General features: G+C 33.7%; 3 protein-coding genes across 11 annotated transcripts; 2 read left to right on the forward strand and 1 right to left on the reverse strand.

The window, feature by feature from the left end:
• Positions 1-7,877: 7,877 nt before the first annotated feature.
• LOC104771786 (MOB kinase activator-like 1A) lies at positions 7,878-10,808 on the forward strand. Its single transcript, XM_010496364.3, has 7 exons — positions 7,878-8,122; positions 9,036-9,084; positions 9,228-9,336; positions 9,486-9,579; positions 10,060-10,193; positions 10,278-10,441; positions 10,531-10,808. The coding sequence occupies exons 1-7, from the start codon at positions 8,100-8,102 to the stop codon at positions 10,603-10,605; spliced, it is 648 nt and encodes a 215-aa protein (XP_010494666.1). The 5' UTR covers positions 7,878-8,099; the 3' UTR covers positions 10,606-10,808.
• A 128-nt stretch (positions 10,809-10,936) lies between these two features.
• On the forward strand, positions 10,937-19,547 carry LOC104771787 (protein ENHANCED DISEASE RESISTANCE 2-like). 9 transcript variants are annotated; one of them, XR_015593693.1, is made up of 24 exons: positions 10,937-11,482; positions 11,633-11,707; positions 12,117-12,170; positions 12,274-12,339; positions 12,466-12,569; positions 13,009-13,076; positions 13,161-13,277; positions 13,327-13,367; positions 13,474-13,574; positions 13,874-13,969; positions 14,250-14,314; positions 14,439-14,510; positions 14,598-14,753; positions 14,870-15,096; positions 15,173-15,218; positions 15,315-15,463; positions 15,567-15,668; positions 15,800-15,844; positions 15,932-16,072; positions 16,167-16,262; positions 16,345-16,446; positions 16,543-16,698; positions 17,061-17,333; positions 19,417-19,547. XR_015593693.1 is itself a non-coding variant. In XM_010496365.3 (22 exons), the coding sequence occupies exons 1-22, from the start codon at positions 11,345-11,347 to the stop codon at positions 16,651-16,653; spliced, it is 2,172 nt and encodes a 723-aa protein (XP_010494667.1). In that variant the 5' UTR covers positions 10,937-11,344; the 3' UTR covers positions 16,654-16,859. The 9 variants fall into 9 exon arrangements, 7 of the variants coding, with proteins under 7 accessions (XP_010494667.1, XP_087362221.1, XP_087362222.1 ...); XR_015593694.1 differs by lacking the exons at positions 17,061-17,333; positions 19,417-19,547 and having other exon boundaries at positions 14,870-14,905; positions 15,027-15,096; positions 16,543-16,859; XM_010496365.3 differs by lacking the exons at positions 17,061-17,333; positions 19,417-19,547 and having other exon boundaries at positions 16,543-16,859.
• A 297-nt stretch (positions 19,548-19,844) lies between these two features.
• On the reverse strand, positions 19,845-21,867 carry LOC104771788 (myb family transcription factor PHL11-like). Its single transcript, XM_010496369.3, has 6 exons — positions 21,300-21,867; positions 21,069-21,145; positions 20,882-20,948; positions 20,648-20,726; positions 20,487-20,565; positions 19,845-20,402 (listed from the first exon to the last, which is right to left on the reverse strand). Exons 1-6 carry the CDS (start codon positions 21,442-21,444, stop codon positions 20,007-20,009), a joined length of 843 nt encoding a protein of 280 aa, XP_010494671.1. The 5' UTR covers positions 21,445-21,867; the 3' UTR covers positions 19,845-20,006.
• Between the last annotated feature and the right edge of the window lie 1,434 nt (positions 21,868-23,301).

A 23,301-nucleotide genomic window follows, 5' to 3' on the forward strand; every position in this document is an offset into this window, starting at 1 on the left:
GCGGTATGTGAAGAGAATGGTATCTAATGGTTTGAGCCCTGAAGAAGGAGCACTTCTAACTAAGGATGTTAGTGCAATTCTGTTGAACCAGCCTGTTCAGAGGAAGAAGGAAAGAAAGCAGGAAGTGGTTGTCTCTAAGGAAGTGAGTGCAATCATTCAATGTAGGACTGCAGAGAAGTTACCAGATCCTGGAAGCTTTGTACTTGATTGCTCTATTTTCACAGGAAGGTTTTCACACTCACTTTGTGACCTTGGCTCTAGCATCAACTTGATGCCACATTCTGTTGCTGTGAGACTTGGGATGACAAAATTCAAGCCAACTCAGATTTCTCTAATCCTAGCTGATCGATCCAGAAGAACTCCTGAAGGTGTTTTAGAGGATATTCTAGTTAAGGTTGGCAACTTCATGATTCCCACTGACTTTGTGGTGCTGAAGTATGATACAGAGCCTAAAGATCCTCTCATCTTAGGAAGATCTTTCTTGGCTACAGCTGGTGCAGTCATTGATGTGCAGAAGGGACACATAACACTGAATGTGGATGGATTGAGTATGCATTTTGAGATGGATAAGCTGAGGAGGGCTCCTACTATTGATGGACAGACTTTTTCTGTTGAAAAAGTTTCTGCAACACGGGCATCAGGCTCAGTGTCGATCGACACCCCTCCACATCTGAGACAAAGCTTGTCCAAAGTTGAAGCTCCAAGACAGAAACCTGTTCCCAAACAGAAAGTCTCCCATTCCACCCTCCAGAGTCCTCAGGTAAGGCAAAGGTACACCTCTCCTTCTCCTAAACTTCCTCCTATCATCAATAAGAATTTCAAAGAGATAAAAACTGTTTTGCAGTTAACCAAGCCACGAGATTATCGTAGAGCGCTTGTTTCTTCTGTTGATGATTTTGCAGGACAGAAAAGATATCCTCCCATACCTAAATCCTACCATGGTCCTGTTCCTCACATCCTTGGCAAGCCTCATGCACCTAAAGCTTATACACCACCTTGGATGAAGAGGACTTCACTGCCACGTTCTGATCCACCGGATGCCTGAGCTCCAATACAGTCAAGCTAATGACTGAAAACAAGCGCTTAGTGGGAGGCAACCCACTGGTAGGTTTTTCTTTTGATTTTTATTTATTTTATTTTTATTTTTGTTTTCCTCTTACTTGATAACACTGCGGACAGTGTTGTTTAAGTCTGGGGGAGGTTAGTTACTAACTATGTTTTCTGTTTTTGAGTTTCAGTTGTGTCAGTCAAAACCATAAAGTTTGAGTCAAATTTTTCAAATTTTTCTTTTTATCTTTGGGAATTATGATCTTGGCTAATGATTTCTCTTATTTGGCTAACACTCTAATGATTACTTGTTTATGCTTGATCTCAGAACTGAAGCTTAGAAAGACTATGAGCCTTATCAACAATCCTGAAAGCCCTTATTCAATGGATATCTGATTGATCTAACGTTGTCTCAACTTTTATCAGGATTTTAACCGGACTTAATCTCTTACTTTGGGGTTGGAAATCAGTGGACTAGACTTCTTCTTCAGACCATACAAGACAATGCAATTTTTCAAAGTATGTCTCCCCTCTCTCTTCCCTTCAGTGCTTTTTAAAAAAAAAAAAAATCAGAAAAAGAGAGAATAAAAGATGAGATGATTTTGATCAGTTTAGAGAGGTAGGTAAATTACCAGTGACCTCATTATTCTACTCTTGAGTCAAATGATCACACAAAGCTTGGAAGCGAGGGGTAGGTAAATTACCGATGACCCCGGTATTTGCTTACACCTTTGATTTAAAAAAAAAAAAAAGAAAAAATAATGGAAGTGAGAAAAGGGAGAGGAAAGGAGATGTAAGAAGAATGTCTTGGCCTGAAGAAAGTCCACATGCCACTGATCAATACACCCAAGGTAAGAATTCACCTTATTTATGCTTTAATATTGACTAATGAGATGACAATGGAGATTTCAGAGATTCCAAGGGATTGTGGGATTTGAGTAAGGAATGTTGATGCTAATCATGGTTAAGTATAAGTAGTAAGTTCTTGAGTCAGGTAAATGAAGAGTGCAAATAAGAATCATTATGCAGTTGAGTGAGTTCCCAGTTTTCAAACCTCTTTCACAGGTCTAAGTTTCTGTTTTGCTTGAGGGCAAGCAAAGGCTAAGTCTGGGGGAGTTGATATATCATAGTTTTTGTGGTTTTTAACCATGATACAAGGAGTCTTTTAGTGTCTTTTCATTTGTTTCTAGATTGTTTTTGAGTCTTTACAGGTTTTTAGCATGAAAGGAGCGAAATGGAGCAATTTGGATCAGTTTGGAGCAATAATCCGCAAAAAAATCAACTTGGAATCGATCAGAGGAGATGGTGTCGATCGACACTGCCTTAGCATCGATCGACACCCAGTCCAAACCGACGAGAGAGCCAAATTTGGAAGTTTTACAAAGTTGCCCGAAGTTTTCCATATTTGCAAGACTAGTCCCTGACGTGTTTTAGGACATATATATATAGTTTTTAGGTTTTCCAAACCCTTAAGTTTTATTCTAGCAAGTTTTATTTTTCTGCAACCCTGTGAGATTTTGAGAGCTTTTGGGAGAGAGAGAGATCTGCTTTGTAGAGAAGAATTCTTGAACTCCTTCTCACTCTTTTTAATCTCTATTGCTTATTATTCAGAATCATGTCTTGTTCTTCATTGATTATGTCTGAGTAGTTTGCTTGTTAGGTTCAGGGTTTTTCACAGGGATTTTATGAATTATTAGATCTGTTTATTTAGGATTCATTATCTATCTAGATCTTCATCTTAGGTTGTTCTTCATATTAATCCTTGATTGGCCATCTAGAATTAATACTTTAGGAAAATAAATTGATATGAGAATATAATTGTTTTCCTGGTAAAACCTTTTGATGAGCAAAATTATTTCTTGCAAAGAGATTTGATTTAATAATTTTGTGAAAAATCTAAACTTGTTTTTAAAGCTGATTTATTACCTAGAATTTTGCAAAGAGATTTGGATTTTCTGGTTTTAAATTTAGATATTATTTGCAGTGAGAACTGATTTAATTTACAAAAGTGTTTAGAGTTCTAGATTTGTTCTTAATTGCTTGAATCCTAATTAATTGATTGATTTAATATTTCATAATTTCCTGAGAAATTCCCTAGACCTAGCTTTTTGATCTTCTGAATTTACAACAGCTTTATTTAATATTTTGCATTGCTTTTCTTTATTTAAATCAATTTGTTTAGCATAATTATAAAACTCTATAATTTATTGTGTAGTCTTGAGTCCTTGTGGAATTCGACCCCTAAGTACTGCATTGACCTCTTAATTTGAGAGAGTAGCTCTAGGGTAAATTTGAGCATATCAACACAAATAAAATAATCATATGGTCATTGTCTCGTGGACATCACGTGGTCAATTTACATGTAAACTAACCATATGGTCATTGTCTCGTAGACAACCCTTAAAAAAAACAACATATGGAAATTGATTGTTGATGCCACAAAGAAACTAACCATATGGTCACTGTCTCGTGGATATCACGTGGTTAATTTACATGTAAATTAACCATATGGTTATTATTTGGTGGACACCATATGGTTGTTGTCACTATGGCACACTCTTAAAAAAACAACATATGAGAATTGATTGTTGATGCCACAAAGAAACTAACCATGTGGTTACTGTCTCGTGGATATCATGTGGTCAGTTTACATGTATTCTTATGTTTTTATATGATCATCCAAAATAAGTATCCACATAATAAGATACTTTAAGTATCCACATAATAATGAACAAATATTCAACTATAAATGAATAATTATTCATATTATTCATAAATGAATAACTATAAATGAATACTTTAAGTATCCACATATTATTCATTTTAAACATAGTAAAATGGATCTTAAAATATAGGAAAAATATAATTATAATGAATCACAAAAATAAAATCAACCATATATGTCATAATAATTAAATAAAATGCTTACAAAGAGAGAAGAAAAAGAGGATAAACAAAAAAAGTAAAGAGAAGAATAGAAAAATATGACATAAAAGTGTTTGAGATAAAAAAAAAAACATTTTTATTTGTTTTAGTTGATAGTAAAAATGGTCCCCATATTTTGTTTTGTTTAAACTCTAGTTTGATATTAACACTCTCTCATATTCTTGTTATATTTAGAGGGCAAAATAGTCAAGAAATTATGTGAATAGTGTAAAAAGTTGTTAAAAAGTGTCTCATAGATAGAAAGTGTGCTAGAATGAAAACACTTTTATCAAAAGTGTGCCATAGTGCCAATCTACATGTGGTCCACAAAATACGGTGGTGTCCACAAAATACTAACCATATGATTAATTTACATGTAAATTAACCACGTGATATCCACGAGACAGTGACCATATGGTTAGTTTCTTTGTGGCATCAACAATCAATTTCCATATGTTGTTTTTTTAAGGGTTGTCCACGAGACAATGACCATATGGTTAGTTTACATGTAAACTGACCACGTGATGTCCACGAGACAATGACCATATGATTATTTTATTTGTGTCATCAACAACCAATTTTCATATGTTACCTTTCTTAAAAATCCTCGTGGAGAGAACGAAGCAAGTGAGAATGATAACAATATAATATGAATTGGAGATCTATAATTTTTTCTTATTTCTCCTTTTATTTTCTAGTGAAATTTTTTTTAAAAATATTTGGATTGAATGTTTTATTAAGAATAAAAGAAAAGAAAAATAAAAAACTGGATTTCATATTGATTTGGCATTTATCCAAGTCAAAGCTTGGTATTTGGAGTCTGAAAATAAATTAGAGATATGAAAAAGGAGGTAACACAATATGTGTGAGAATGATATCATGGAGGGAGTGAGATGAATTGAGTATCTAGAGTTTTCCTATTTTTTTGTGGTGAAGATGTTCATTGGAGAGAGAAAGAGAGTAATGAAAATGGTGGATCTGAAAATTAAGAAATTATAAAAGAAAAGAAAAAACAAGAAGATATTGCTGTAAATTAAAAAAAAAAAAAGATATTGTGAGGGTTGTTGAACTAAAGATGTAGTTAGAAAAATTGCACTCTAACACACTTTTTGAAACTTTAATATCACAATAGCACACTTTTTGTCCACAACACACTTTTTTAGATTGAATTGTCAAAAACACCCTTTATCTATACCACTTCTCTCTCAACCAATTCTTTTTATGCATACAATAATACTCAATTTTAAAAAACAAAATATCATATTAGCCACATCTCTTGTTCAACAAACCTCACAATATTTTTTATTAACAGCATTATCTTCTTATTTTTTTCTTATTTTTTTCTTATTTTTTTATAATTTTCTAATTTTTCAGATCCATCATCTTCATCTCTCTTTCTCTCTCTTTCCAATGAACATCTTCACTACCAAAAAATAGGGAAACTCTAAATACTCAATTCATCTCCCTCCCTCCATGATTTCATTCTCACACATGCTGTCTTACCTTCTTTTTCATATCTCTAATTTATTTTCATTATCTAGATACAAAGCTTTGACTTGGATAAATACCAAATTATTTTGAAATCCAATTTGTTTTTTTAATCCTAATAAAACATTCAATCCAAATATTAAAAAGAAAATATTTCACTACAAAATAAAAGGAGAAATAAGAAAAAACCATAGATCTCCAATTCATCTTCTATTGTTATCGTTCTCACTTGCTTCGTTCTCTCCACAAAAACTTTTAAGAAAGGTAATATAGGAGAATTGGTTGTTGATGGTACAAAGAAACTAAGTCACTGTTAAACATACCAAAAACAATGGTTTTGTTAAACATTGGTAGCAATATACCAAAAACAATGGTTTTGTTAAACATTCTTGTGTCCATTTAATAGTGAACAAATGGTCAACCAATAATGGACAGTTCACGATCCCCATTAGTAGTTTTCTCATCTTACGCTTTATTTTCTCACACTCATATCTGAACTGAGAACAAATGTCATCTCTCATCCCATGTGTCTCTCTCTATATATGTACTTTGTTTGTAGCTTTACGTTTGTTTTATTTAAGATTACACATAATGCCACTAAAGTAAATAAGCTTGGTTTTATTTACATAAGTTTTTCTAACGAAAAGAAGATAAGTTCTATTGAAAACAATATGATTTTCAGCATAATATAGATGGTTATTTGTCTATAAAGTGGTATAGAAGGATATATGAACCTAACTTAATGGATATGGATGAGTGGATAGGTTTTGTGTGGATGGTCGTATACTTATATGAATAAACCTGGATTGTTTTATGTGGATGGTTGTATGACTGAACATACTCGTTTCTCTTATGATCCAACAGTTCAAATAATTTATTTTCACATCGTCTATTCATGTATTTGATATTGCAGATTCTCTCACACTCCCACAATTGGTTGTGTTTTGCAGAGCAAAGAGGAGTAAAAATTGTTGTGAAATATGTTTGTCGTGTAAACGTACTTAGATATGTTACTAGACATTACTAAAAACTGTTATTGCTGATTTTCTTTAATAGTTTATAAGCATAACTAAGTGCGCATAATACATGTGGATTCGAAACAAAACGCTTATGGACTAGTTGGATTTTTTTGTGTGTTATAGACTTGCAACATAGGGGAATTAGTTGTTGATGCCACAAATAAACTGACCATATGGTCATTGTCTCGTGGACAACAATTTTCAGATCTTATGATCCATATGGTCAGCCATGATAAATCATCGGTTTATCAGCCAAATACAAAGCATGTCCATACATTCATCATCCATGTGGACTTGATTTTAAAATAAGTATCCACAATTAAGACATTGATATCCACAAATACGTATCCACATAATAAGACATTGATATCCACAAATACGTATCCACATAATAAGACATTGATATCCACAAATACGTATCCACACAATTAACAAATATTCAACTATAATTGGATAATATGTATTATAATTATTCACTTTAAAAATAATAAAATGGATCTTAAAATGTAGAAAAAAATAAAATTATAATGAATCATAAAAACAAGATGGAAAATATATGTCATAATAACTAAATAAATTAATTATAAAGAGAGAAAGAAAAAAAAGTGAAGAATAAAAAAAGAAATGTGACAGAAAATCTTATCCATTGAATTGTAAGTACATAGTTTCAATCAAATGGTTCTTATTATTTTGTGACAAATCCTATCAAATCTACTCTTCCCATTTATTAGTTAAGACTTATGTTTTATATTTAGGGGTAAAAATGTCAAAAAATCAATTGAACAATGTAAAATTGGCCAAAAAGTGTGTCATGGTTAGAAAGTGTGTCTTTTGCAAAAATTTTGACAAAAAGTGTGTCTCTATGCAAATCTTCCTTTTTATTAAGCATTATTGTGTGCATAAAAAAAAATTAATTGAGAGAGAGATGCTTTAGTTAAAGGGTGTTTTTGACAATTCAATATAAGAAAGTGTGTTATGGACAAAAAATGTGCTAGAGTGCTATTAAAGTTTCAAAAGTGTGCTAGAATGCAATTTTTTCTTGATATTAACAATCTCTCATATTCTTGTTATATTTAGAAGACAAAATAGTCAAGAAATTATGTGAATAGTGTAAAAAGTTGTTAAACAGTGCCTCATAGATAGATAGTATGCTAGAATGAGAACACTTTTATCAAAAGTGTGCCATAGTGTCAATCTCCCTATATTTTATTTTTCAATTAATAAATTTTAATTTGTTTTCTTATTTATGAATTATGAAGCTATCATAATGTTTGGACAGATATCCGAAGCCCGTGAATCGGATAACCCGTCCCAAAAAAATGGGTCACATTAAATTCTTTCAGCTAATAATTGATTCTTAAAGAAAATTTATTAGTTGAGGGTATAAATCTAAACATTATAAAAGTGAAGGGGTATTTAGAAAATATGCCAGCTAATAAGGAGAGAGAAAGAGAATCAACGAGTCTTTCGTCTTCACCATATAAATAATACTCATCTCACTTTTATTCCCCGTCTGTCTTTACAGAGAGACTTCTCTTTTTCTCATTCATTTTTCCACCTGAGGAAAAAAAAAAAGGCTAATTCGAATCTCTTTCTCTCTCGCTTTGCCTTTTTGTCGCCATGAGTCTCTTTGGGCTTGGGAGGTGAGAGAATCTTCTTCTTCGTTTCTCTCTGCGTAATTTTGTGTTCAATTTTGTTGAATTAATCTTTTGGATTGATTGTTTTGCAATCTCAGATCTGTTTGTCACAATCACAAAAACTAGTGATCTTGATTTCTTCTGTGATTCAATCTCTTGCTTCTTAGGATCTCCTGTGCATTGTAATTGTGTTGGATCATGGATTCGTGTGGCTTTATTCTGAATTTTTCTCGGATTAATTTTGGTTTTCTATGTTTCGTTTTTGTGATTTGCTAATCAGAACTTGTGATCTCTAAGTATCAACCTTACTTTATCGATTGCTGATTCGTTTTTAATACAGTTAAGATTTGAATTGATGATTTGAGGGTCTGTGTGTGTGTGTGTGTGTTTACATATCTTAATAAGTTTTTGATCTGATTTTATGAATTGAGCAATTGGATCCGTTTACCGGATCTTGTGAACTTGATATCGTGTCATGTATACAAGTAGTGTGTTTTGGAAGGTGTTCATGGACGAGTTTAACACAGGTTAGAGTTTGCGTGATTGGATTTAAAATCACTGGTGCTGTAAATTTGTCACCAGTGCTTCAAATCTTAGTGATAATTATGATGGTTCATATTTATGCTCCCCAGATTTGGAAAACATATTACTAGCTATGCATTCAATGATTGATCAGAATTGTTTCGTTCCTCAGAACTCATGATTGAAACCAAAACTAGAGAGTAATACATCCCTGTCATATGCAGTGATTGTTCTCAAAAAATTGTTTTAGGATAAAGACTGGATTTTTGTTTCTTGTTGCACTTATAGCCGTTTTGACTCGATCATGTTATAATGTATAGGTCTACTTTAACAGGTTATCCAGACTGCTTTTTATTTGGCATCGATGATAACATATGTTCTTTACTTTTTTTAATAGGAATCAGAAGACTTTCCGTCCTAAAAAGAGTGCACCTTCTGGAAGCAAGGTTTGTAAACTATCTGACCGTCTTCTTTCTATGATTTATGTCTTTGAACCTCTGTTATTTTCGAGTTTTGCAGTCGTTCATTAGTTGACATGAAATCTAGTGTTTGATCCGTGTTGAGTGTTTTGTTTCTTTCGGAAATATAGGGTGCACAGCTACGAAAGCATATAGATGCCACCCTAGGAAGTGGGAACTTGAGAGAAGCTGTAAGACTTCCTCCAGGAGAGGATGCAAATGAATGGCTTGCTGTAAACAGTGAGTACCACTTCTGCTTGCAGTCTCATGGTTACCTCTAGAGTATACTTAGTCTTTGGGATTTTATGGAGGGGTTGAAAAGTTACTGATTTCTCTTTCTTTTTTACGATTTGCAATAGCTTTTTTGATATATTGTTTTTTCTTTTCAGCTGTGGATTTCTTCAATCAGGTGAATTTGCTATATGGTACCCTTACCGAGTTCTGCACACCAGATAACTGTCCTACAATGACTGCTGGCCCCAAGTATAGCCTCACTTCTTTTACTATATGTTATTTGTACATAGTTAGCTTCAAGCTTCGAGACTAATTTACTCATTAGAGGATCGTCCCATTTGTTTGAAAAGATACAAACTCGTTAACAAAACCTCATATCAGATATTTTCTCCTTGCTGTGATTAGATTTTGGGTCTTCAAGTGGTCTGATGTGCGATTAAGCTTGCTCAATAACTTATGATGTCCTTACAACTGTGAAGATTAGAAAGAGTGTAGGCTATGTTTTCGGATCTCTGTAGTCTTCTCTTTTGGAAATTTTTATTGCACTCAAATTTATTTTCGAAAGATAGACTTCAATTCTAAGTAGAGTGTCAACTGTGAACCTACCGCTTGATCATTATCTGTTGTGTATTTGACCAGTGAAACCAGTAATGTGACTTATGTTACTGTTGCTATAGAACCTTTCTTTACATGTTTCTTTTTGTTAACACAGTCAAATTCTCTTTACAGGTATGAATATAGATGGGCAGATGGTGTACAGATCAAGAAGCCAATCGAGGTTTCTGCTCCAAAATATGTCGAGTACTTGATGGATTGGATCGAGACTCAACTCGATGATGAAACCCTGTTTCCTCAAAGGCTTGGTAAACTATAATGTCAATGAGATCAATCAGCATAAGAAGGTTCTATATTGATATCCTAGTGCTAATTTTTCGGTTTTGTTGCAGGAGCACCGTTTCCTCAGAACTTCAAGGATGTGGTGAAAACGATCTTTAAACGGCTATTCCGTGTGTATGCACATATATACCATTCTCATTTCCAGAAAATCGTTAGCCTCAAAGAAGAAGCTCATCTCAACACTTGCTTCAAACATTTCATCCTCTTTACTCATGTGAGTTCTCTCGTTTTAAATTACTCTGCAATAAAAGCTTTACAATTTGGCCATTTCAGTAAACTCTCTTGTCTTTTTGGTATTGGCAGGAGTTTGGACTGATTGACAAGAAAGAACTCGCACCTCTACAAGAACTCATAGAATCTATCATTGCACCTTATTGAGCAAAAAAACAATTTCAGTTTTTTTTTTTTTTTTTTTTTTTTTCAGATTAAAAACCCCTCAAAAAATAAAGTAAGGGTAATAATAATTTTAATTTTTAAATGATAAAATCTTCCTGTTTGTTTTTTTCAAGGTTTTTTGTTTTTTCTTAATCCTGTGTAAAATTTAAATATTTTACTATGTAAAAAAAATCGATCTTGACACCCCCGCCTTTATTCATGTGTGTTCATGTGAAAAGCAAAAGGAACTTTACATTATATTAATGATGAATTATATTTACCGTTAAGCATCTCGAATCTATAAAACATTCGTCAACAAAACAAAACTATCATTATTAATACAGGAGCTTTTTTGCCTGTAAATGGAACGTGACATGTAATGTAACAGAGCTGCTATGACTTTACTCAATTAATTAAACCATTTTAAAATCCTTAATTACCTCTTAAATTTACTTTTCAGGAATCTTTTCACTGCGTCTCTCTCTCTCTCTCTCTCTCTACTTTAATTTAATTATATTTTATTTTATTTCTCTATATGGGAATTTCAAAACTTTTGGGACTCATAAATCTTCCGGTTTTTGGAATCGATAAGAATCTGAGAATCCAAACACCAATCCAGATTCCGGCGCCGATGATCATCAAACCAAGTCATTGATCTCCCCGGCGGAATTACATTGATTCGGTTTTGGATCTAAGATTCCGATTTCATCGTCTTGGTGGGTGGGAAAAAAAGAAAAAGGAAATGTCGAAGGTAGTGTATGAAGGATGGATGGTGAGGTATGGAAGAAGAAAGATCGGAAGATCGTATATTCATATGAGGTATTTCGTGTTGGAGCCTCGTCTTTTAGCTTATTACAAGAAGAAGCCTCAAGATAATCAGGTAACATTGATTACATCCCCATATTAATCTAGTCTGGATTTAGAATTTTCCCAAATTAAGAGTGTGGTTATGAGATAGAGACTTTAGAGAAAGAGAAGGTTTACTTAATACTTTAATAGATAATGATGATATTGTACATGTTGAATGTAGCTGCCTATCAAGACGATGGTCATTGATGGAAACTGTAGAGTTGAGGATCGAGGATTGAAGACACATCATGGACATGTGAGTTTTGTGTTGTAATGTCGCTTGCTTACCTACTGATTCTTAAGTCTTTTGATAATGTGAAGTTACGATTAAGTGCTTATGTGTTGTGATCCTGTGAAGTTACTATATAAGTTATTATGTGTTGTAATGTGGGTTGTTTACCAGTAGAATGTGGGTTTTTGCAAAGTAAAACATTCTCTGCGTGATGTATATGTGATCCTACTGATTCTCACTCTTGTGATACTGTGAAGTTTTACCATTGTCTGTTTATCTCTCTTGACTTGGGAATAGTATAACTGATTAGGAACAGTTCATCTAAATAATAACTGTTGTGAATATCTTTGGCTGTAATGTCATTTTCGTTCCGGCTAACTGTAATGTCAGTTATGGATTTGCGTTTTCTTATTTTCTTGACTTGTCTTTGCAGATGGTTTACGTGTTGTCTGTCTATAACAAGAAAGAAAAGCACCACAGAATCACGGTATCTTGTCTTTTCTTTCTCATAGTAATAGTAATAGTTTTTTATCTTGTTAGTCTGCATTTTAATGCTTTTTGTTAGTTCATGTGGAGTATGTTCTTGCTAGATGGCAGCGTTCAACATCCAGGAAGCTTTAATGTGGAAGGAAAAAATTGAGTGTGTCATAGATCAGGTCTGTAAATTCTATCTAGCAATACCTCAATCACAAAATTTTCTGCCTTGTCTGTCTTATTTATCTGTAGCCGCTTGAAATCTGAGGATTGATGCTTATCTGATTACCGTTCTTACACTGTTTCAGCATCAAGAGTCTCTAGTACCAAGTGGTCAGCAATATGTTTCTTTTGAATATAAGCCTGGGATGGATGCTGGAAGGACTGCTTCATCTTCAGACCATGAAAGCCCGTGAGTGCATAATCAACATCATTTCTTCATTTCTCCAGGCATCGTGAATTTATCTTACAACAACTCACTTGCTTATGTTTGCTTGATCATATGACTTTTGCCTTATTCATAAGTTCTGGTCATAGAGTCCTATGTTCTTCCTTTACAGAGAGTATATCTGACCTGTGTTGAGAATGGTATGGTTTGTGGCGATCATAATCACAAAATAAACTTGAAAAAACGGGATCATAATCATATTAGATACTAACGAAAGATTTAATCATCAGTCCTATTATTACTATGACTTTTCAATTTGGTTGTGTTAGCTCTGATCTTTTCTAAGAATGACATGCGGAAAGTGACCATTATCATTTGATATATTATTAATGTTGATGTTGGACACTGTGCTGGATTTTATATACCTATATTTATGTGAAACAATCTATGCAATTTTCTTCAGGTTCAGTGCGCTGGAGGATGAAGATGACTCTCGACGTGATTTATTGAGGAGGACAACTATTGGAAATGGTTTTACCTAATTCATTTCTACGCGTACTAATTTAGTCAGCTGCAATCCTCAATGCAATCTGACCACCTCAAACAAACATGCAGGCCCTCCAGAAGCTATACTTGACTGGACTAAGGAGTTTGATGCTGAGTTGTCAAACCAGAGTTCCAGCAACCAAGCATTTTCGAGAAAACACTGGCGTCTCCTTCAGTGCCAAAATGGTTAGTGGTTATGCATGGTGTTTGCAAGCATTAAAGTTACATTTTGCAGGTCTACGGATTTTTGAAGAGCTACTTGAAGTTGATTATCTTGTATGGAAGTGCCTACTAGTTTGTCATTTTTATGGCAAAATTTCCTGCTTATTACATAGTCGTTTTATTTAGTCAAGAACCATCATTTACAGTGCTAAGAATGCAGCCAAGAAGCTGCAGCAGGGCAATGAAGGCTGTTGGTGTAGTGGAGGCCACATGTGAGGAAATATTCGAGCTTGTTATGAGCATGGATGGCACTCGATATGAGTAGGAAACATTCTCATTTATATTCTGGTCATAAGAGACCATCTTTTTTGGTTTTTCTTTCCCCTCATTTTCTTGTAGTCATATGCTATCCTATTTGGCAAATTTTACTGGATATATTTTATACCAGTAAAATATTTTGTCACTAGTGTTGGGTCTTTATCTCTTCTGTTTCTACATCCTACAGTTATGTCTCGGCCAAATTTTTTATCAATTCTATGTTAGCAAAAGTGTTTCCTTCTTGAGTGTTCTGGTCTGTATCTGAGGCTCTTTGTTTTCCCTCTTTTCTTATGGTTTGGCAGGTGGGACTGCAGTTTTCACAATGGGAGATTAGTGGAAGAGGTTGATGGTCACACAGCAATACTCTATCACAGACTTCTGCTCGACTGGTTTCCAATGTAATATTGCACCTGAAATATTATCATTTAGTAATAATCACACATCCGCGTTTAATTGCTATGTAGAGATTTGATTCAAAAAAATCAACTAAACTCTTTGTCGCGTCCATAACGAAATAGACCAGTTATCCTGGGGGAGCTCAAGGGTTATCAGATTTATTTTGTTTAACATAATCCCATACTATTAGCATTTGTGATCCTCCCGTTTTCAGTCAGAATATTACTTGGTTGTTTCCAGGAACTCTGTTTAGTCATACTCATGTTATCAAGATGTCTGTAGGGTTGTGTGGCCTCGTGATCTCTGCTATGTACGCTATTGGCGTCGTAATGACGATGGAAGTTATGGTATGTTCCCTTCCCTTTCTACTCATATTAGTGCTTGACAGCCTCTCTTTTATTGGATGTTACCGAAGTGACAGCCTCTATTATATACCTAGTTTTAATTAGTTATCTTGCCCTTTCTGTGAAGTGGTATTGTTTCGTTCTAGGGAGCATGAAAATTGTGGTCCACAACCTGGATTTGTTCGGGCTCATCTTGAGAGTAAGTTTAATGCTAAGTCTTCTACCACCAAAGTATTCTAATATATTATGTATTACAATCTAACGCAGATTATGCTCCCTTGTTTAGGTGGAGGATTTAACATCGCCCCACTAAAGCCCCGGAATGGAAGGCCTAGGACACAGGTGCAACATCTAATACAAATCGATTTGAAAGGGTGGGGTTCAGGTTATCTTCCAGCATTTCAACAACATTGTCTTCTTCAAATGCTGAACAGTGTTTGTGGTAAGTTCTTTTGTGCTCATTTCCATTAAGATCCCTGTGGAAAAATGACTTCTACTCTTCTTGAAACCGCACTTATGCATCTGCCATTCTAAGTCATGGACTCATGTTCATCGCAGGTTTGCGCGAGTGGTTCTCACAGACAGATGATAGAGGTCAGCCAATCAGGATCCCTGTTATGGTTAATATGGCATCTTCTTCCCTAGCTTTGAGTAAAGGTGGAAAGCCTCAGCATAAGTCTTCCCTTTCTATTGATCAAACAAATGGCGCCAGCAGAAACTCGGTGCTGATGGATGAAGACTCGGATGACGATGACGAGTTTCAGATACCTGATTCAGAACCAGAGGTTGGACTATCAAGCATTCTCTTTGAACTTAAGATTTGATCAAGTTGAGTCTTTCTTCACATTTGCTATATTTCAGCCTGAAGCGAGTAAGCAGGAGCAGGAGACTGATGCCAAGAAAACAGGTGAATTGATAGTCTATATATTATCATTAATGCTTACAGAGTTGGTGACAAAAGTATCCAATCTCTATAAATTTCTCGTGCCATTTGAAACCGCAGAAGAAGAACCTGCTCTCGATATTGATCTCTCCTGTTTTTCGGGTAATCTGCGACATGATGATAATGAAAATGCCCGTAACTGCTGGAGGATTTCTGATGGGAATAACTTCAAAGTCCGTGGCAAGAGTTTCTGTGAAGATAAAAGGAAGGTTCGTAATATCTACCCTAATTAATTTAGAACGCACTAGAAAGATGCACATTCTTCTACATCAAAACTACCTCTTCGGTACTCACTCAACCTTTTTACTGAAGATTCCTGCTGGGAAGCATCTTATGGATCTCGTCGCCGTCGATTGGTTCAAAGACACCAAAAGAATTGATCATGTGGTTAGACGCAAGGGCTGTGCAGCACAAGTAAGAGATACAAGCACACTAATTCTTGTTGCTTGTGTTCCTCGTTAGCTAAAGGGAGATGTTATTATCCTTTTTTATGTCTCTTCGTCGTCACTTGGAATTTCCAATTGAAATGTTATTGATCGTTTCAGGTTGCTGCGGAGAAGGGTCTTTTCTCAATGGTGGTAAATGTTCAAGTAAGTTTTGCCTGTGAACTACAACAGAATGTACAAACTATAAAATGAGTTATCATGATTGATGTGTAAACCCCTCTATTATAACAGGTTCCTGGATCAACACACTACAGTATGGTATTTTATTTCGTGACCAAAGAACTCGTACCTGGATCCCTCTTCCAACGTTTTGTTGATGGTGATGACGAATTTCGGAATAGTAGGCTCAAGCTTATACCTTTAGTCCCCAAGGTATCTCTCTCTCTCTCTCTCTGTTTTTCTCTCTCTTTTTCTCTATGTAAAATCTTTGAACAAATAAATTCACATGATATCCAATCTTATGCAGGGTTCATGGATAGTAAGGCAAAGTGTGGGAAGCACTCCGTGTCTACTCGGGAAAGCAGTGGACTGTAACTATATCCGCGGTCCAACATACTTGGAAGTGAGTCCACATTTTGCTAACTTCTTAAAAGATCTATACTCGTAACAGTAAACTCAAGGAAACAATTTTAATTCCCATGCAGATAGATGTAGATATCGGCTCATCAACAGTTGCAAATGGAGTTCTCGGTCTTGTCATCGGCGTAATTACATCTTTGGTTGTCGAAATGGCTTTCCTTGTACAGGTAAATCAATCTAACAAAACTAATAAGACTTTGATCTTTTAAGATTGTTTCTCCTCTTGAAATTTTTTGGATGATCCGGAGATTACGTTTATATAGGCGAACACACCAGAAGAATTGCCTGAGAGGCTAATCGGGGCAGTGAGGGTTTCTCATATAGAGCTATCATCTGCTATAGTTCCCAATCTGGATTCAGAGAGTAGTCCCTAAGCTCTTTATCCTAACTCAAAAACTAAACATCAACTTCGTGTTTTGGTCTGTCTCTATTTTTCTCCCTTTTTTATTTTATTATTGCATCATTATAGGTGTCGTAAAGTAAAAGACTTAGACAACGATTATTTTTGTAAAATATAACACGTATGCTATTACTAAATTATAATTATTTTCTATTGATCTGAGAAAATCAGTAATGAAAATCAAATCTCATCTATAGTCCCCATTTCATCTTTTGTTTGATCCTCATTTTAGTTAAAGAAAAAAAAAAAAGTTGAATTATATCATCGTCTAAATTAGTGAAACAATACCGCCATTATTTTTTGTTTACTGTGATCTTTTTCTTCTCGATTCTTTTTTCACCGGCAGAGATAAAACTTCAAGACTCCTCTCTTTACTGGCAGAGATACAAGCTAAAGCCATGATGATGGTGAAGACGACGGTTATTTTGGATACACAAAGCAATAAAAGTTTATAACGAGAAGAATGAACGGTAAGCAATATCAGAAAGGCACTGATATAAATAAAAGGTATATTAACACTGCTAAGCTAAATAACTTTCTTCGTTAAAAATCCAGTAATTTCGTATTTAGCTGATATTATTATTAACACTGCTTCAGGGGTGTATTCAAACCATGATTTTGTAAAATTTGATGGGATTTAGGATATTTAGGGGGGTATATCACTACAAGAAAACATGCTGAAATCCTACTAAATTTCCTACCAAAATTTTGGTAAAACAAATTTCCTACCAAAAACTTACAATTATTTTACGAAAAACAGTTGTCGAAGGAAATTGAGAGGAAAATTCCTACGAAATTTAATCATAAGAAATTCGTAGGAAATTTCCTACAAAATTCTTTCAAAACATAACATCGTAGAAAATTTTGAAGGAAAATAGAACGAATTAAATAGGAAAAGAGGGGTTAGGAATTTGGTAGGAATATTTCTTTCTAATTTCCTACGAAAAATATACTGAAGATATTTAGTAGGAAACTCGTAGAAACGTTTTCCTTCCAATTTTTTACGAAATATGTTTTCTACCAAATTCCTACTAATTGAAGAAATGCTTTCAACCAACTTACTTCAAAATAGTTAGTCGTAGGAAAATTGTAAGTTTTATTTATTTAATTCATTTACTTATAAATTTAAAATCATTTATATATATATATATATATATATATATATATATATATTGACTTTACATTTACAAAATATTTTTTATCTATTTACTTATAAATTTAAATCTCTACTACCTATAAATTACAAAATAAATCAATAAATTTTTTCAAACTTAACCCTTAAAGTTTTAAATAAAGTCATTTTCTTAATCCTAAAACACTAACCCAAGAATTTATTTATTTTAGTCAGATATTAGAAGATTATTTTCAAAATAAAATTTTAGAACAAATATACTGGTTTCCATTAAAATTCCTATAATTATGGCTTTCTTACACATTAATATAGTAATTAGTGAAAGCTTCTTATTGGCTAATATACTGAAACAAGGATTGCACTGTCCACCGTTGATATTTTAAATCCAACGGCCTATATCTTCTTCTTCCTTTTCTCTTCTTCTCCTATGTCTCTTCTACTCCACCGATGAAACACAAGTTCTTTACTTTTTTTTTTTGAAACACAGACTCATGTCGTCAATTTCAGTCTTGTGACAAACGAGATGATGATGAACAAAGAATTCACCAGTATCTTTCTAGCTGTCGTTCACCACCATCATATCTCGAAGCTTCCGCTGCCGTTCACCACCTTATTTCGATCCTCTACAGCTGTGGGTTCGCTCGATGCCACGATTTCAATCTATTACCTTAGTTTTGTTTGGTTCTGATAAAAAAATGACTGATTGAGGGTCTATTGAAGTATTGAATATTTGGTGTTTGGTGGAATACGAGAGCGGTCTATTGCTAGAGACGGTGGCAGATAAGATCGTTTCATACTGTAGCAGGTTTGGTGGGTCGGCGGTGAGATCTCAACGGTGGGAACCGATTCTCTCGCCGGGTCTTTCCAAGCCGCTGTGTCTGCCGCAAAGCTTTGGTCCTTGAATCCGCTGGAGCTAATGCCCTGACTCTCTGCTTCTGGTTATACAGCAAGATCCGAGCCTCCGATATGATTCCGGGGATTATTTCCGATTGCTTCCATTTTATAACTGTGTCTTCATTGTAATCGGTCCAGCCCTAGCCCATTAAGGGGTATTAATTTTAATATATATATATATATATAGTTAAAATTGTATGGATCTTAAAAGATAAAACTGTATTTGGGATTATGTATTCCTTCAATTGTTAATCAATTTTGAATTTATAAAAATGCAAAACTTATTGGAAACGAGGAAAATTAATTGGGGGGTTTGATCTAGAAAAATAGAATAAAGTTTTGGTAGAAAAAAAGAATGAAGTTGTGGTAGGAAAATAGAATTAAATTTTTGAAGGAATCTGGAGTGAAATATTTCGAAGGAAAACGGAAGGAAATAATTAGAAGGAAAATCGAAGGAAACAGTTTCTTTTGAATATTTCGAAGGAAAATTGACGAAACTGTCTTTCAGTGTTCTTTCTTTTCTCCTATGAGATTTCCTTCGAAAGTAGTTTCGTAGGAATTTTGAAAGATATTTCCTTCCAAATTCTCATTAATTTTGATTTCCTTCGGGCTATTTCCTCTTTCGTTTTTCATAGGAAAATGGTAAGAAATCGTTGTTTCTTACTAATTTCCTTCGATTTCTACGGTAGGAAATCAATCATTTTCTTGTAGTGTATTCAACTTAACATTTTAAGTTATTTGTGTGAAATTTACAAATTCTATGTTATTCAATCATGGATTTTAAAAAGTCTATTAAAATCCACTGTTATTGAACTGATTATTTAAAAATCTACTTTAAAATCTATTAAAATCCTTTGTTATTGAACTGATGATTTAAAAATCTACTTTAAAAACCACTGTTATTCAAAACAGTTTTGTGGATTAAGATTTTAATAATTTTTAGGATTCTGGAGGATTTGTTTAGTTAAAAGTACATAAATCCAAATCTCATGGTTTTAGGTGGGATTTGAAAGAATTTTACAGAAAATCATATGAACTTCCCTAAAATCTATTAAAATTCTGAAGAGAGGACTTTAAATAAAGAGAGAGGACTATATCAGTTGACTATCAAAATTCTGGAGAGAATTTTACAGAAAAAATTTTACAGAAAATCTATCAGTGGACTTTAAAAAAAGAGAGAGGTTTATAATCATTTTTCCTTTTTTTGACTGTGAAGAAAACATGAAGCCAATTTTTGAAACATTCTATAAGGATAAAGGAAGAAGAAAACATTAAAAATTAAAAGAAAATGTCTCTTATACCTACGGATGTCTATCTGCAATCACATTTGGCTTCATTTCAATCCCATAGTTGCCAGAATTCAAGAGATCAAACCCACTTTTGGAGTTCAAATCGAAATGCACAAACCCGGATTCCGGTTTAATAACACCTGCATCTCCTCCGGTTTCTATTTTCTCTTGCTCTCCACATAACCGAAAATCATCAGAGGAATCACCATTAAGGTGTGAGATATTATCGGTAACCAAACCAACCGCCTTGTGGCTCTTATGATCATCTCCTACAAGTCCCGAAAGTGCGAGATTGAAATCTGTTTCTGTTGCATTATTACCACAAGGTATGCTCTTCTGTGCTTTCTCTAGTAACGTCAACAAATACTTTCCTTGTGCCTCCATTCTCATCTGCAGTCTTTTCTGCACCTATAACACCGCTAACTCAGATTCAAAATTGCTTGTTTCATTGTTTAAAAGAGAACAAAGAAAACAATATTCATTTCTTGTTACCTCGAGCTGTTCTTGAAACCGCTGTTGTGCATCAACCTGATGTCTCATTGCCTCAGCAAAAGGTACATTCCCGCTTTGTCTGCGTAACGTTCATTAAAACATTATTGTCAAAACCAAAAGTATACAAATCCATTGTAGTGATTCATCTATTTATATAATACCTGTGATGACCATTATCAAATCTTGATTCATTCGAGATTCCGCCTTGAGAACAATTGTCGAAATGCACATATGAACTTCCTGTTTAAAATATATATATATACAAATCTTAAAATTTCTGAAATTTCATCAATATATGTATAATCCCTATAATCCATTTTGTACAACGCCTTAACACATTATAAAGTTATACATAAAATATTTTTGTTATTGTTATGATCATAATACACACATACCAGCATTTTCCTTGTTTTGGTCTGATCGATTTTGTTTTTTCCCTTGTTGTTGACCAAGTCTATACTTCTGCACAACATACAAACACACATGAACATTTTTGAGTATAAAAGTAAAAATAAAACCACAGTTGAAAACTTGAAACTATACATTATTGTTATATTATTTCAAATTCGTATAAATATAGACCTGTAAATGGCTCTTGAGATGGTACAGTGTTAAGCCTTTTAATCCCATCAGCTTCAGAACCGATTTGGGAGTTGCTTCTGTACAATGTCATTAAGGAACCAATTACATAATTAACTTAAAATTTAACCAATTAACAAAATAAACCGGATAAAACCGGAATCATAATGTAAAACCGGTTATCTAAAAAAATTGAAGAAGAAGAAGAAGAAGAAGAAGAAGAGGAGGCCTTACTGTCAGCGCCACCGAGCTTAGCGACGGCGTCGACGAAGCGATCGTGAAGATCGGCGGTCCATCTCAATCTGGGTTTAGGATCTCTAGTCATCATGACTCCTCCGCCATTATCGTAACCCAAACCTCCCAGATTCACTCTCTCCATTTTCTTGATTAATTTTCCGATTAATAAAAATATAAATAATAATGGCGGGAAAAAAAAAATCCGCGGAAGCAAATTAACGAAGGAATATTTTTTTAACTTCGTTGAACTTTTCCTCTTCCGGTGGATGTGAGATCAGAGGCGATGCAAATTTATGAAAAAAAAAATCGTCACCTTGTATGAAAAGATAATAATAATAATGGCGATGCAAATTTAGTCAATCTCAGTGGGAAATGTGAGTGGAACTAGGGTTAGTAGAGGATGCGATAAAGAAGAAGATGTATTAAAGATGATGAAGAAAGAGAGATCATAAAGAAAAAGGAAAAATAAAATCTGAAAGAGAGAGAGAAGAGAAGTGAAAAAAAAAAGTCCTCGGGGTGATGATGATGATGATAGAGATGGAGGAGGAGAAGAAGTGGTGACATTATTCATCACTTAACGTCAACCTTCGTTTTTCTCTGTCTATTTTTTTTTTTTAATTTTTTTAAATATAGTTTAGTTTAAAATATAATGTATCTATAAATTTAAAAAGTGGTGTAAAATTTTTTAGTGATGTTGAAATTGTTAAAATGGAAAAAATGGTAAAAGAAAAAAGAACCTGATTTTTTTTAATAACGAATACCGATTTTGTAATTGCTAATTATTAAAGCGGTAAATCGGACTACAAAGTAGAAGTAATCCAAATTATAAATATATATATATATATATATATATTACAAACTAAAATCTTCAGGCTTTTTTTTTTGCAGTCTATAATTGCGATACAACAATAGCCAATTTTTAGAACGTCAATTGTGATATTTATCGCGGCACAAACGCATATTTTACTTGCGTTTTAAAATTTTATGTCAAATGATTTTTAAACCGCGTAGAGATAGTTGTCTTGTTGTGGAGTAAAAAAACTAAAAATAGATGATTGCGTACTTTTTATCAAATAATAGTACAATAGTTTTATATTCAGAAACGTAACATGGGAGAGAGGAACATGGCCCGCATCATGGATATTTGTTTACTACCTAGATTATAAATGTCCAAAGAATATACTTAAGTTTCTAGGAATTATCACTATATTGTTAGAAAAGTTTTTTTTATATAACATAACTTATGACTAAAGGTTTTGTCTCATTCTCACACAATCCATGAATCCAAATCTCTCTCCATGTTGGTCCTTCATTTAGGTGTCATAGATATATGATTCATCTGTTGTCGGATAGTCTTAACTTTGAGAAAGATAGCAAATAGAAAATGGTTTAGACCATATTAGTATAATTTAGACACCAATTATTCATAATAATAAGTCAAATCAAATTATTTTTTATGATATAGAGCATTATTATTATTGGTGAAAAATCTCCTTACTCCAATGGTTGTGTTGTTGCATTGTTTAGCTAAACTATATATGTGTTGTCGGATAGTAGTATAATTTACACATTAATCCATCCCTAATAATAAGTCAAGTCAAATTATTTCTTGATGATAGATTATTAATTAAGTATTGTTTTTTACATAGATTTATTTTTATTTTTATTGTTGAATTAAATTTCGTTTTTATACGGAATTGAGAAAGATACATGATGAGCGATGCACGGCGTTAAGACTCCGGCGAGCGCGACATAAAAGCTTTTCTTAATTGGTTATTAAGAAAACATAATAATGATTAAAAATGGGAATTATGACAGAAAAAGAGAGTGCATGGGGCGAGCATGTCACGTAAGACTTGCCAGCGTGGAATATTCGCCGTCGGACAAGGAGAATACAATAATCTCAAAACTCACATGTCCGACGGTGGGGGTATAACAGTAAATTACAATGAACACGTGGACGGTTTATTTACTCTTTTGTCTTTACGTTTTTAATCGG

This window comes from Camelina sativa, chromosome 20 (assembly GCF_030686135.1).
Source record: "Camelina sativa cultivar CO46 ecotype springtype chromosome 20, ASM3068613v1".
In the NCBI taxonomy this organism is placed as follows: Eukaryota; Viridiplantae; Streptophyta; class Magnoliopsida; order Brassicales; family Brassicaceae; genus Camelina; species Camelina sativa.